The 13,250-nt window shown below is 50.7% G+C and overlaps 4 protein-coding genes across 4 annotated transcripts; all 4 read left to right on the forward strand.

Annotated features, from left to right (window-relative positions):
* Positions 1 to 97: 97 nt before the first annotated feature.
* M438DRAFT_336505 (P-loop containing nucleoside triphosphate hydrolase protein) lies at positions 98 to 2,053 on the forward strand (the record flags this gene model as incomplete). The annotated part of the gene is made up of 1 exon (XM_029903897.1): positions 98 to 2,053. The coding sequence occupies one exon, from the start codon at positions 98 to 100 to the stop codon at positions 2,051 to 2,053; it is 1,956 nt and encodes a 651-aa protein (XP_029759354.1).
* Positions 2,054 to 2,497: 444 nt separating this feature from the next.
* On the forward strand, positions 2,498 to 7,486 carry M438DRAFT_346804 (UDP-glucose,glyco protein glucosyltransferase). The gene is made up of 5 exons (XM_029905768.1): positions 2,498 to 2,810; positions 2,860 to 3,213; positions 3,267 to 4,098; positions 4,146 to 4,406; positions 4,456 to 7,486. The coding sequence occupies exons 1-5, from the start codon at positions 2,674 to 2,676 to the stop codon at positions 7,438 to 7,440; spliced, it is 4,569 nt and encodes a 1,522-aa protein (XP_029759355.1). The 5' UTR covers positions 2,498 to 2,673; the 3' UTR covers positions 7,441 to 7,486.
* A 336-nt stretch (positions 7,487 to 7,822) lies between these two features.
* Positions 7,823 to 10,244, forward strand: M438DRAFT_375619 (DNA repair protein rhp54; the record flags this gene model as incomplete). The annotated part of the gene is made up of 2 exons (XM_029908592.1): positions 7,823 to 8,440; positions 8,493 to 10,244. 2 exons carry the CDS (start codon positions 7,823 to 7,825, stop codon positions 10,242 to 10,244), a joined length of 2,370 nt encoding a protein of 789 aa, XP_029759356.1.
* A 385-nt stretch (positions 10,245 to 10,629) lies between these two features.
* Positions 10,630 to 13,144, forward strand: M438DRAFT_398142 (uncharacterized protein). The gene is made up of 2 exons (XM_029909340.1): positions 10,630 to 10,673; positions 10,740 to 13,144. The coding sequence occupies exon 2, from the start codon at positions 10,760 to 10,762 to the stop codon at positions 12,803 to 12,805; it is 2,046 nt and encodes a 681-aa protein (XP_029759357.1). The 5' UTR covers positions 10,630 to 10,673; positions 10,740 to 10,759; the 3' UTR covers positions 12,806 to 13,144.
* Positions 13,145 to 13,250: the final 106 nt, after the last annotated feature.

The following is a 13,250-nucleotide window of genomic DNA, read 5'->3' on the forward strand; positions in this document are numbered from 1 at the left end:
GTAAGGCACCTGTTCGCTTACCCATTCGCATCCAGACTTTATAAGGCATGACCGCCCCCACTGTCTGTCACATCCCATACCCTGTAACACTTCAACCATGTCGAAGACGCACCCCGACGTATCCGAGGCTCCCAATGGATTCTCTACACAGGTCAAATGCGAAGTCAAGACATGGCATCTATCGCAGAAGGAAGACGGCACCCCGGAGAAGACTTCCGTCGAGGGCTTTGGTCACGTCGAAGCATCTACCGACGACTATGCTCTTGTAGTGACTCGAAAGCTGGACAAGAATCACAACCTTGATTCGACTACACTCGATGTCAACTCACCCTTTATATTGAACGCTTTCAGAGATGTTGTCAAATCTCACCCTACAATACCCTCGGACTTTTCGACACGCGTGTCTATACCCATCCCGTCGGAAATGCTGTTTCATCACTGGGATGACTTGCAGAATTATACTTCCGACCTTAAGGACGATGCCGCCCATCAGCATCTCGACTTGTTGCTTCAATTCATGGAATTCGATATGGGTGCCGCGAGGAAGAACTACCTATCCCAGGTCCGCAGTGGCCTGGTCGAGTTTGCCAGGTTGGGCGTTCTCTTCCGCCCAGGCGACACAGTCGTGACTTATGTCAAATCTCACCCATGGCTTTTGAAAGTGGAAAAGACGGCATATGAGACAAACGAGAAGCGAGGAAAGTACTGCGAAATCCAATGTTCGTTTTCCGATTACGATGGCGAGAAGTATGGTGTTTCGAAACATCTGTTCCGCATCTATCAGAAAGAAGACTTTGGCTCCGATCACCCTTCGAAGATTCTGGATCTGAAGGTGTTTCCGAGGGAGTGTGCGCCTGATGACAAAGATCTGGAAAGTCGTCTGCGTGAAAGAGGAGAGCTGTTTTTGTCAATCACTGGTATCCTGGTCCGCCAGTACGATGGCCCTGCTGAATACTTGAAGACACCACCTCTTGAGTTTTTCCACCCGGATGAGAATGAATGGCCTCAGCTTTGGATGCCATTCACAGAAACTGGACGAGTCATCATCGACCGGAAAACCTTTGAGCAGGACCACCCCAGCGGGATCATAAGCAAGAGGTCCTTTGAGTCGTTGGATACTGCGTTATGTCCACCTTACGTGCTTGGGTACTCCTGCAGCCGCAAAAATTGGTGTCGCTACTACGTCACAAACCTGCGAGAGGTACCTTGGAAGACCAACGCTTTCAACGAGCTCATCTTGCCACAGAGTCAACTGAATCTCGTACGCGCACTAGTCACTTCTCACAACTTCCCCACCGATGCCAGGGACGAAGAACAGCAAAAGGGTAAGGGCTTGGTATGTCTCCTCCACGGCCCCCCTGGCTCAGGAAAAACCTTAACCGCCGAATGCGCTGCCGAAATCACAGCAAAAGCACTCATCCGCGCCTCCATCTCCGAGCTCAACAAACATGACAGCCCCTGGTTTTTCGAATTCGAACTTACCAAACTTTTACGCCTCGCTACGACTTGGAAAGCGATTGTGCTTTTGGACGAGGCTGATGTGTTTTTGGAAGCTAGAAGGGATGATTCTCATGAAGCTACCAATCGCAATGCTCTGGTTGCTGTTTTCCTTCGGCATTTGGAATATTTTTCTGGTATTGTGTTTCTGACTACGAATCGTATTCATGTGTTTGATGCTGCGATGAAGTCGAGAGTTCATCTTGCATTGGGCTACTACGAACCAGACAAGGAAGGCCGTCGTAGGATTTGGAAGCAGAGTCTGGAGAAACTGCAACAGGAAGACTCTGAACTTGATATCGATAACATCTCCGAGCAGCTGTCGAAGGAAAGATTGAATGGACGCGAGATTTTCAATACGATTCATACTGCGAGTACACTTGCCCGATTTGGAGCTGAGAGGTTGCATTTGAGTCATATCCAGGAGGTGCTTGGGGTGAGGAGGGATTTTGAGACGAGTTTGGAGAAGATGAGGCATTCGGCATTGGGGCATTCTGCTGAAGTTGTTTCTCAAGGGTCGATTCTGAATGAGGAGCACGATAAAGCTGATAGTTGATGTTCAATAGATGCAACCAGATAGACATCAATGATACTTGGTCGTCTCTCCATATGCTAAAGTCTGTCGCACCATCAGCTATAGAAGTGCACCGTCATCCAAACATCAAAGCCAGGTTCCGTAAGAGCGTATCGAGTAGCTCATCCATAATCGATCTTGTGGAGTATCGGGCAACGTTACAGCCGGATTACATCGAGGCATTGTCACTGAATGGAGTGAGTGATACAATCCTGCACATAGGTAAAATGTTTGGGATGCGATAATTAACAAGCTGGAATTGGAAGCAAGTTGGAGTGGTCAGTGAAAGAAGTCTAGTGAGGCAACTCTAACCGGCCGCAACTCTGGAAGGAGCTTCCCCAGATGCAAACAGTGCAAACAACCGTCTTGGATGACATGTGGCTAGAGTCTCGTCGAGTTATTGTACGAGTCCCGAGCAGTCCCAGTAACTTGTTGCGACTTACCAGGCATCTTGATCACTCGCGACTGGGCTGTGTTGATCTTTGAACCATTTGCTTCGGAAGCAGACGCAATATCGAGCGTTCTCTCTAGAAGCTCGCTCAACACTAAACTTTCTAGCTAAACGGCCACTCAGCACCAAGATTGTTTCGTAAGCCTAGAAGATGGTGCGATACCAGCACCTGACAGTCAATGCCGCAATAGCCATTGTGCTCCAAGCTGTGTGTACTGCTGCAGCTCCATCGGTTAATGTAGCGCTCAAAACTTCATTCAACTCGGCACCTTATCTTGTAGAACTACTGTGAGAGCATCGTCTTCGATTGTGTCAGAACAAGACTAATGTCAGACAGAGAGACTGCCGCTGACGAGAATGCGACCGCCTACTTTCCCTTGCTGGACCGAATTGCTGAAGGCCACTTCGATCAAGCCTCGACAGATCAGGAGTTATACAACCTGTTCAAGAAGACATTACAAGATGAGGGACATCTCGCCAAATCAGAGGACATCTCTTCTTTCGAGTATGCATTGTCGATCCATGCAGCTGCACCAAGAATCGAGGCACACTACCAGTTCTATAATACCACAGTAGAACCTACACTCAAGAGTCAGACAGACAAGGGCTGCGAGACGTGGTTGCATTTCAACGGACAGCAATACTGCGACTCTGACTTGGCGAGCTCGTCAGGAGATCCGGTTAATCAGGAGTATGTCATGGGGGGTGCTACTTGCGAAACTCCAGGGTGCTGACATTGTGCAGACGTGCGCTTGACTTGCCATTCGATCGCATCATGGGTGACAAGCAGAGCAAGACCCCTTCTGTTCTCTATGCAGATGTCATGTCCCCCTCTTTCCGCCAATTCCACAAGACTGTCAGTCTGACTGCCAGATCGGGAAAGACATCCTACAGAGTGAGATACAGACCTTCTGTAGGCAGACCAGGCTCTCCGCTTGCTGTCAGTGGATATGGTATTGAGCTTGCCTTGAAGAGAACTGACTATATCGTCATTGACGACCGCCAAGCTGAAGACTCGGATTCTACCAACAATGATGCTTCTACTGCAAAGTTGACAGATGAGGATGTGGCGGATCTCAAACCTTTGTCTTCGAAGGAGTTGATACGACTTGACATGAAAGCATCGAGCTTCGTCATGGACAGCGCTGATCCATTTGAGACTTTGTTGAGACTCACTCAAGACTTTCCAAAGCATTCGGCAGCTATGTCTGCCCACGACATCTCTGAAGAGTTCCGAAAGGAGCATTTGGCCAACCGTGAGGTCTTCCTGCCTTCGGGGTACAATGTCATGTGGGTGAACGGTCTCCAGGTTCTCGCTCGCGACTTTGATGCTTATGCTATGCTCGAACACCTTCGCCGTGAGCGTAAGCTGATCAACAGCGCGCGCGAGCTTGGCCTGAGCGGAAAAGAGGCTATACAGCTCCTCTCGCATCCTTCGATCTCAGAGGCCTCTTCAGGTCAAGAGCCTCAACGTTATGACTGGAGAGACGAGCTCGAAGGTGGTAAGGTCATCATCTGGATGAACGATATCGAACATGACAAACGTTACGCCGAGTTCCCTACTCAAGTCAGAGCAGTGAGTAACTCCGTCGATGAGTGTTGGACTCCACTGACAATCAAAAGTTGTTGCAACGAACATATCCGGGACAGTTGCCTCCTGTGCGCAAAGAAATCCATAATCTTGTTCTACCTGTCGACTTTGCCAACTACAAAGATGTAGAGACGATTGTCGAAAACTTGCAAAGCTTCGTCAAGAGGAAAGTGCCAATTAGATTTGGCCTTGTGCCCAAAACATCGTCTACTGCATCTGCCGAACAAGCCAAGGCAGTGTACCACCTGCTGGATACTTACGGTCTCGGTGTTGCTCTGGAGTATCTTCAAAAGGTAATCTTGCATTCTAACCATACATGTCAGAACTTGCTAACGATCTTAGCTCTCTTCTAGCCAGGGACGAAAACTTGCCGGTCCGGTGCAGTCTATCTTTGAAGGCGCCACCAAAGGTCGCAAGCTTCGCAAAGATCGTATCTCATCGCCTCTGCAAGAAGTTCTGAAGAGCGACGACTTTAGTGCACGTGTTGCTTCCGCACAGAAGTACCTCGTCCGTTTGGGTGCATCCGGGGCCACACCTCCCTTCTTCGTCAACGGAATTCCTCTTCCGATGTCTGACGAGTGGCTTCAGGAAATGAGCCAGCGTGTGACCACTGATCTGCGTAGCGTACAGAAGGCGGTCTATGAGGATGAACTCAATGACGATAGCTATATTCCCGAGCTTTTCTTGGCTCGTGCATCTGCCCGTCGCAACCCTTGGGTCATTCCTGAAGATGAGAACAGCGTTCGTCAAGTCAATCTGGCTACTGTCTCTGACCTGGCTGAAGGAGCCATAGGCTCGATTCCCAGTCTGCCTGCCAGCAAAGATACAGTGTCGAACGACCTTGTTCATCTTGTTGTTATCGCGGACTTTGACACGCAAGCTGCTCAGCGTATGCTTTCAGGGCTAATCAAACTGCGCAAGGAAGAATACGACCAGGTTGAGATTCTGCTTGTTCATAGTGCCGCTAAACCTTTGTCGACTTCGAGCTTTGCGGTTGAACTGTTCAAGAACATGATCGCTGGCCCTATTGTGTCCTTGGATGCGTTACAGGCGCTCCTGTCACAGGACAAAGTCTCTGCCTCCGAGGCAGACGTTATCGCAGCTCAGGCTTTCTGGTCGTCCGCTGATAGATTCCTCAACGATGTTGGCTTCAACAAGGGTGACCAAGGTATCTTGTTGGCAGGCAGAGTCGTTGGGCCGCTGCCATCATTCGAAGAGTTCGACAGCGATGACTTCGAGACTCTCTTCTCCTACGAACGCATGAAGCGCTTGATGCCAGCAGCAGCAGCAATCAAGGGAATCAACGCTGCGGACAAAGCCAACACTGCCTTGTCCTTCTCCAAGCTCTCAAACCTGATCGCTTTGTCATCCAAGTCCGATGTTCCTGAAGGCATGTTTGACTCATCGCCACCTGCTCGATCAGACGTGTTCAGTGGCTGGACCGGTTCGCACACTCTCATCGAGCGTGGTGATGCTGAGCATGCAACTATTCAAATCGTGGCTTCAGTGGATCCAGCATCCGAAACAGCTCAACGTTGGGTACCTATCCTCAAGGTCCTGTCAGAACTCTCTGGTGTCCATCTTCGTCTTTACTTGAATCCTAAGGAGAGATTGGATGAGCTGCCTGTCAAACGCTTCTACCGACACGTATTGGAGTCCAAGCCTAGGTTCGACGAGAAAGGCTCACTGCAGGGCACTCTGGCTCGCTTTGAAGGCCTTCCAGCAGATGCTCTTCTTACAATGGCCATGGACATGCCACCTGCTTGGCTCGTGGCACCTAAAGACAGTGTTCACGATCTTGACAACATCAAGTTGAGCTCGACCCAGGGCAGAGACATCGAGGCAACTTATGAACTCGAGAGTATTCTCATCGAAGGTCACTCCAGAGACGTCACCATTGGAACTGCGCCTAGAGGAGCACAGCTTGTGCTGGGAACAAACAAAGACCAGCACTTCGCCGATACCATTATCATGGCAAATTTGGGATACTTCCAGTTCAAAGCGAACCCCGGTTTCTACAACCTTACCCTACAAAAGGGAAGAAGCGAGGAGATTTTCCACATCGACAGCGCAGGAACTCTTGGGTACAGTCCTCAAGCAGGAGACAAGCTGACTGAAATCGCTCTCACCAGCTTCCGTGGTGCTACCATCTTCCCTCGTCTTTCTCGCAAACCTGGCAAGGAAGACGAAGATGTTCTCGAGAGTGCTAAGACCACTGCCGATCACATTGCTGACAAGGCTGATTCAATTCTTGCCAAAGTCGGTCTCGGTAGCGTCAAATCCAGCGATGTTCTTTCCAAAGCACAGAAGTTCGGAGCTGGCTTCCTTACTGGATCAGCTGGATCGTCTACTGATCTCTCTACTTTACCTCATGCCGACATCAACATTTTCTCCGTCGCCTCCGGTCATCTTTACGAGCGTATGCTCAACATCATGATGCTCTCAGTCACAAAGCATACCTCGCATACGGTCAAGTTCTGGTTCATTGAGCAGTTCTTGTCCCCTTCATTCAAGGCTTTCCTGCCTATCATGGCTGAAGAGTATGGCTTCAGGTACGAGATGGTCACCTACAAGTGGCCTCACTGGCTTCGTGGTCAAAAAGAAAAGCAACGTGAGATCTGGGGCTACAAGATTCTCTTTTTGGACGTCCTCTTCCCTCTTGATCTGGACAAGGTCATCTTCGTCGACGCCGACCAGATTGTCCGCACTGACATGTACGATCTTGTGCAATACGATCTGCAGGGTGCGCCGTATGGTTTCACGCCCATGTGTGACTCTAGAACTGAGATGGAGGGGTTCCGCTTCTGGAAGCAAGGCTACTGGAAGAACTTCCTCCGTGGCTTACCTTACCATATCTCAGCACTATATGTGGTTGATCTCGTCCGCTTCCGCCAGATGGCTGCAGGAGACAGATTGAGACAGCAATATCACCAGCTTTCAGCAGATCCCAACAGTCTGAGCAACCTGGATCAAGACTTACCCAACCACATGCAGCACGTATTGCCTATTCACAGCTTGCCTCAGGAATGGTTGTGGTGCGAGACTTGGTGCAGCGATGAGACTCTAGGAGTTGCGCGTACCATCGATCTGTGCAACAACCCTCAGACCAAGGAGCCCAAGCTCGAGAGAGCAAGAAGACAGGTACCAGAGTGGACCATCTACGACGATGAGATTGCAGCGTTGGCTCAGCGTAAGGTCGGAGAAGGCAAGAGTCCTATTGCCGGTCATGCTGGTGGTGCCGGGATTCAGGCAGAGATGCAGGAGGCAGATGCCAGGGCTCAAAGAGAGGAGAATGAAAAGAAGAAGAAAAGTCACGACGAGTTGTAGAGTTAGATGATCATAGAAAAGGTATCAGCGATTGGTTTGTTCATTATCTACTCAAGAGTGTCGGCATGTTTGCAACGAAATCATGATGGTCGCGCCTTCCATGTCAATTTGCAAAGTTGCCTCGGGTCACGGGGTTGCGCGCGTCGACGCCACCCCCGAACACGTCCCACTCTAGGCATCTCGATGCTCATTCTTTAGACAAAACCACGACCATTTCTTTGTGGCGGTAAGTGACGACCAAATTTTACAACAACCATCGCAATGTACGTCGTTCGCATTCGAGGTCGTCCATTGAATGACTCTGACCGTGCTTCATAGGATCGCCGTCATTGAGAAGGAGAATGTCGCGCCTACGCCACTGCCTACTCAGAAGCGTGCTCGCATGTATGGAGGCACCCCAATTACTGCCGACCGATTGATGAAGCCTTTCAAATGTCCTGGATCCGCAACGCCAACGAGAGCTTCAGAGAAACCAACACGCAAGCGAAGAAAGGTCAATTATACCGGAGCCGATGGCGAAGTCGACGACGCGGACAAGCCTTATAGTAATGAGGATCGACTTGCCCTTGCTACTCGAGATGTCAACCGCTTCCCTGTTTTCAAGCCCAAGGACAAGGACCAATCAATACGTCAACGCTTCTCAGTACCGTTCCTTAACAAGGATCCTGCCGCGTACAACTCATCTCGCCCCCCACCGCTCCTTGGATTGCGACAAGGTGCGGTCTTCGTCGCCAAACCACTTCACGATCCCAGCGGAGAATTTGCCATTGTTCTTTACGATCCGACCGTCGACGATAAACCTGTGAGGGCTATAGAAGATGCATCCAAGGAAAATACAGAAGAATCGAAAGAGAAGGTAGACGAGCCGATAATGCACAAGAGTCTGGCAGATATTCTAGGCTTGAAGAAGAAGGTTGTTGAGGAGCGCCCTCGAGTGCCTGTTGTCATCGACCCCCGGCTGGCCAAGGTGTTGCGTCCTCATCAGGTTGAGGGTGTTAAGGTATGCTATGCGCAATTCTATTACCTGCTCGGAAGCTGACCTCTGGCTACAGTTCCTGTACAGAGCTACCACTGGATTGATCGATGAGAAGGCCCAAGGCTGCATCATGGCTGACGAGATGGGTCTTGGTAAAACGTTACAATGCATTGCACTCATGTGGACTCTTTTAAAGCAATCACCAGATGCTGGTAAGCCGACAATCACCAAGGCAATCATCGTCTGTCCTTCAAGTTTAGTTCGAAACTGGGCCAACGAGCTGGTCAAATGGCTGGGCAAAGATGCCATCAATCCCTTCGCTATCGATGGAAAGGCTACCAAGGATGAACTGATTCAGCAAATTCGGCAATGGTCCATCGCATCAGGCCGTGCCATCATTCGTCCTGTCATCATCGTTTCTTACGACACGCTAAGACTCTACGTGGACGAGTTTAGAGAAACGCCCATTGGACTCTTGCTCTGTGACGAAGGCCACAAGTTGAAGAACGCTGACAGTCAGACTTTTATGGCCTTGAATGGTCTCAACGTACAGAAGCGTGTTATCCTGTCTGGTACACCCATCCAGAACGATCTCTCGGAATACTTCTCGCTCCTCAACTTTGCCAACCCCAACTACCTGGGAACCAGGATGGACTTCCGCAAGAAGTTCGAGCTTCCCATTTTGCGTGGTCGCGATGCAGGTGGTTCAGACGCTGATCGCAAGAAGGGTGACGAGCGTCTGAGCGAGCTATTAACTCTGGTCAACAAGTTTATCATCCGCCGTACCAACGATATTTTGTCGAAGTACTTGCCTGTCAAGTACGAACACGTCGTCTTCTGCAACATGGCCCCCTTCCAGAAGGACCTTTACAACCACTTCCTCAAATCGCCCGATATCAAGAGTCTGCTGCGTGGCAAGGGCAGTCAGCCTTTGAAAGCAATCGGCTTGCTCAAAAAGCTCTGCAATCATCCAGACCTGCTCAACCTCCCAGAAGACCTGCCAGGTTGCGAGGATACTTTCCCTTCCGACTTTGTGCCAAAGGATTCTCGTGGTCGCGACAGAGATGTTAAGGCATGGTATTCAGGCAAGATGCAGGTGCTTGACCGTATGCTTGCTCGCATCAGAACCGAGACCAATGACAAGATTGTCCTAATCTCGAACTACACGCAAACACTCGACATCTTCGAAAAGCTTTGTCGCGCCAGAAACTATGGCAGTCTTCGACTTGACGGCACCATGACTGTCAACAAGCGTGCCAAACTAGTGGACAAGTTCAACGACCCCGAGGGTAGCGAATTCGTCTTCCTGTTGTCATCCAAGGCTGGTGGATGTGGTCTCAATTTGATTGGTGCCAACCGCCTAGTCTTGTTCGACCCTGATTGGAACCCAGCAGCAGATCAGCAGGCACTTGCGCGTGTCTGGCGTGATGGACAGAAGAAGGATTGTTTTGTGTATCGCTTCATTGCAACAGGAACGATTGAGGAGAAGATCTTCCAAAGGCAATCTCACAAGCAGTCACTGTCATCGTGTGTCGTGGATTCGGCAGAGGACGTGGAACGACATTTCTCGCTGGACAGTCTCCGCGAGCTTTTCCAGTACCGACCCGACACGACAAGTGACACGCACGATACGATCAAATGCAAGCGTTGCAAGGACGGCAAGCAGTTCATCAAGGCGCCTGCGATGCTCTACGGCGATACCAGTACATGGAACCATTTTACCAACGATGGTGAGAAGGGTGCCATGGGCAGGATCCAAGATCTGTTGCTCAGGCAGGAGTGTTCAGAGGATGCAGTCAGTGCTGTGTTCCAGTACATCAGTCATTGAGTGGTCGGGCTTCTTGAGAGATTCAAAGACATGGGATTATGGCTTGATATGTTTTATTAATGATTGTGCATTAGCGTGGCTAGATAGCTTTTTGATGAATTGAAGGAACCATAACATTGAACACATCTATTACTGGCATTGTTGTTGACATTATTATTGTGCATGTTATTGATTGCCGAGAGTGATCTCGATGTCCTAATCCCGGGAAACGGCAAGCGCAAGCGTGGAGAGAAACTCGAAACTCGAACTCCAAGGCAATTCGGACCGAGGGAGTTGGGGAAGTCAGTACTCTTGGCAAACGCGAAGCAGTGCAATTATTTCTTTTGGTATGTTTTATCATGGGAAATACATCGTCGCAGCCAGGCACTCAAAATCCTGCCGTCGAATCACCGAGCCAATCTTTGAGTCCACCGAAAAACGTTGATCGAGGTACTTTTTGCGCAATCTCTTTCTGCTGACCCTGGCGCGCTCTGGTCAACTAACGACGCGTCGCAGTGCCCACACATACTCTCAACATGGAATCTCCTCAAGCCAACACTTCTGCCTCGCAAACGCCAGGCACTGCTAAGAGCAAGGCCGGCAAGCTGAAGACATACGCAAAACGCGGCGGCTCGGCCTCCAAGCCAATGAGAAGCAGCGCACGCATTCGTGCCGCTTCCGAGGATTTGATCGAACAGCAGACTCCTGCACGCCCTAGCATTCCACAGACCATCGACGAGACTCCGGTACAAGCAAAGGCTGCCAGGAAGACTCGAAAGCGCAAGGCTGACGCTGCCGCCGCCGCATCGCCTACCGACGAAGCCATGGCCGAAGCCGCTGTTGAGCAAGTGGCTGAGCAACCTGCCAAAACCCGCAAGCGTCGCTCGAAGAAGCAGTCTGACATTCAACCCGAGGAGGAACAGGAGGTCGAAGTTCCCGAAACACAGGACGAGCCCAGCGAGGAGCAACCTGAAGAACAACCAGAGGATCACCCCGCTGAGCCGGAGGAGCCACGCGACGACGTTATCGAGGATGAAGCTGAGGCCGAGGCCGGAGCTGTAGATGCAGAGCCCGAGGAACCCGAGGACGCTACCGAGAACGACATCAGCCAATTCGAAGTACCACCGGACTCGGACAATGAGGAACAACAAGCTCAATCCTCATCAGCAAAACCAAAGACGAAACGCAAGCGCCAGTCGACCGAGAACGGATCACCTGCACCATCAGTCAAGCGCGTCAAGAGAGCTTCGATGCCACGAGGAGCTGCCGGCGACTACCCTGAACAAGGCCCTTTCACACCCGTGGAGTGCGATCTAATTGAACAACACTTGGTCGAGTTCATGCGCGACAACAGCAAGACTCGCGACGAGCTGGTAGCCATGATCCAAAATTCATCACGCGAAATGAGCAAAATCTATGTCGACCTCGCTACCGACGTGCTGCCCCACCGCAATCGCCGTGCTGTGCAACGCTACTGCCGCCGTCATTACAACAACTTCCAACGCGGCCGCTGGACCGACGAACAAGACGAGCTCCTCCGCACTGCCTACGCTGAAAACCCCAACAAATGGGTCAAGATTGGCGAGCGTGTCGGCCGCATGCCCGAAGACTGTCGCGACCGCTGGCGCAACCACGTCTCCCTCGACCAACGCCACACCGATGTCTGGACCCAAGACGAAGAACACCGCCTCGCCACCGCCGTGCGCGATTGCCTCCGCTCTGTCGAAGCCAACATGGAAGCAAAGCTCGACCGTTCCGTCGAAGACGACTACATCGCCTGGGGCGTCGTCGTCAACAAGATGAACGGCTCACGCAACCGTCTCCAGTGCAGTATGAAATGGCGCAAGATCAAACAACGCGTCATCCGCGAAGAAGCTGCCCAACGCGAACGCGAAGCCGCCATCGAAAGAGGAGAAATCGAACCGGACAATGAAGAATTCGACGACGGCATGACATCCCCTCACACCACCACTCGCTGGAAAGCCGAAGCCGCACGCCGCTTTGACGAAATGACCGTCGGCGACATGTTGGACGTGACACGCGAAACACTCTACGGTGCACAGATGGGCGCTTTCGCGAGCAAAAACACCTTTTGGGCCGTCGTCACCCGTCTCCACGCCGGATCCCCTTGGACAACCGCAGACAGAAAAATGGTGTATAAACGCCTCAAGGCAAACGTGCCCGACCTCCAAGACTTCAGAGGTAACTTGGAAGCACAGGTTGAATGGCTAGAAGCGTCCTTCGAACCCGGCGCGCTGGCCGAGCGCACGGCACCCAAACACCGAGCCAGCCATGGAGGAAGAAGAAGCAACGGTGGTGTTTTCCGCAGTGAAGAAAAAGTGCAAGAGTCTGATGAAGAGGGAGATTTGACCATGCCTTCTGTGGGTGTAGAGCAGCAGATTGATGAGGAGATGGCTGATGCTGTTGGCGGAGGTGATGTTGATGCAGAGGATGGCGATGTCGAGAATCAAGAACAAGAGGAGGTGGAATTGAATGGTAATGGTAATGGATATGCTGAGGAGGAGGTACCGCAGAGTCCACACGTCAGCGAGTCGGAGCATGACGAGGCAGATTACAACTAATCAGCCCTGTCTTGTGTAAAGCAGAGCTGTTCGAACCGTCCACTGCCGGAAGCTAGCCAGCTTTGTCATTGCCATCAAGAACAAGAACAAGAAGAAGAAGATGAAGAAGGGGAGAAACAGCGCATCCCCATTCCAAGGCAGCAGGGCCATGAGCTTTACTGTCTTTTTTGTCATTACTTGTTTTGTTGCTTTATCGCTTTTTTTTTTCTTGATATCCAAAGGTTCAATTCGCATTTGAAGTTTTCAATATCACTTAACCTCCAATCTCTGTATCCCAAAATAAGCAGTAGATAAGGATAACTCTAGTATACATCAGACGCCTTTTTGTTCTCTACTGTCAAATTATCTTTGCACTCGAGGGTAGAATGGGGGATAGTGCTCAATAGTCGTTTTTCCCTTACACCTCTTATAAGCATAGTTTTTTGTAGGATTGAATTAGTAGCGT

Source organism: Aureobasidium pullulans (genome assembly GCF_000721785.1).
Source record: "Aureobasidium pullulans EXF-150 unplaced genomic scaffold scaffold_12, whole genome shotgun sequence".
Taxonomy (NCBI): domain Eukaryota; kingdom Fungi; phylum Ascomycota; class Dothideomycetes; order Dothideales; family Saccotheciaceae; genus Aureobasidium; species Aureobasidium pullulans.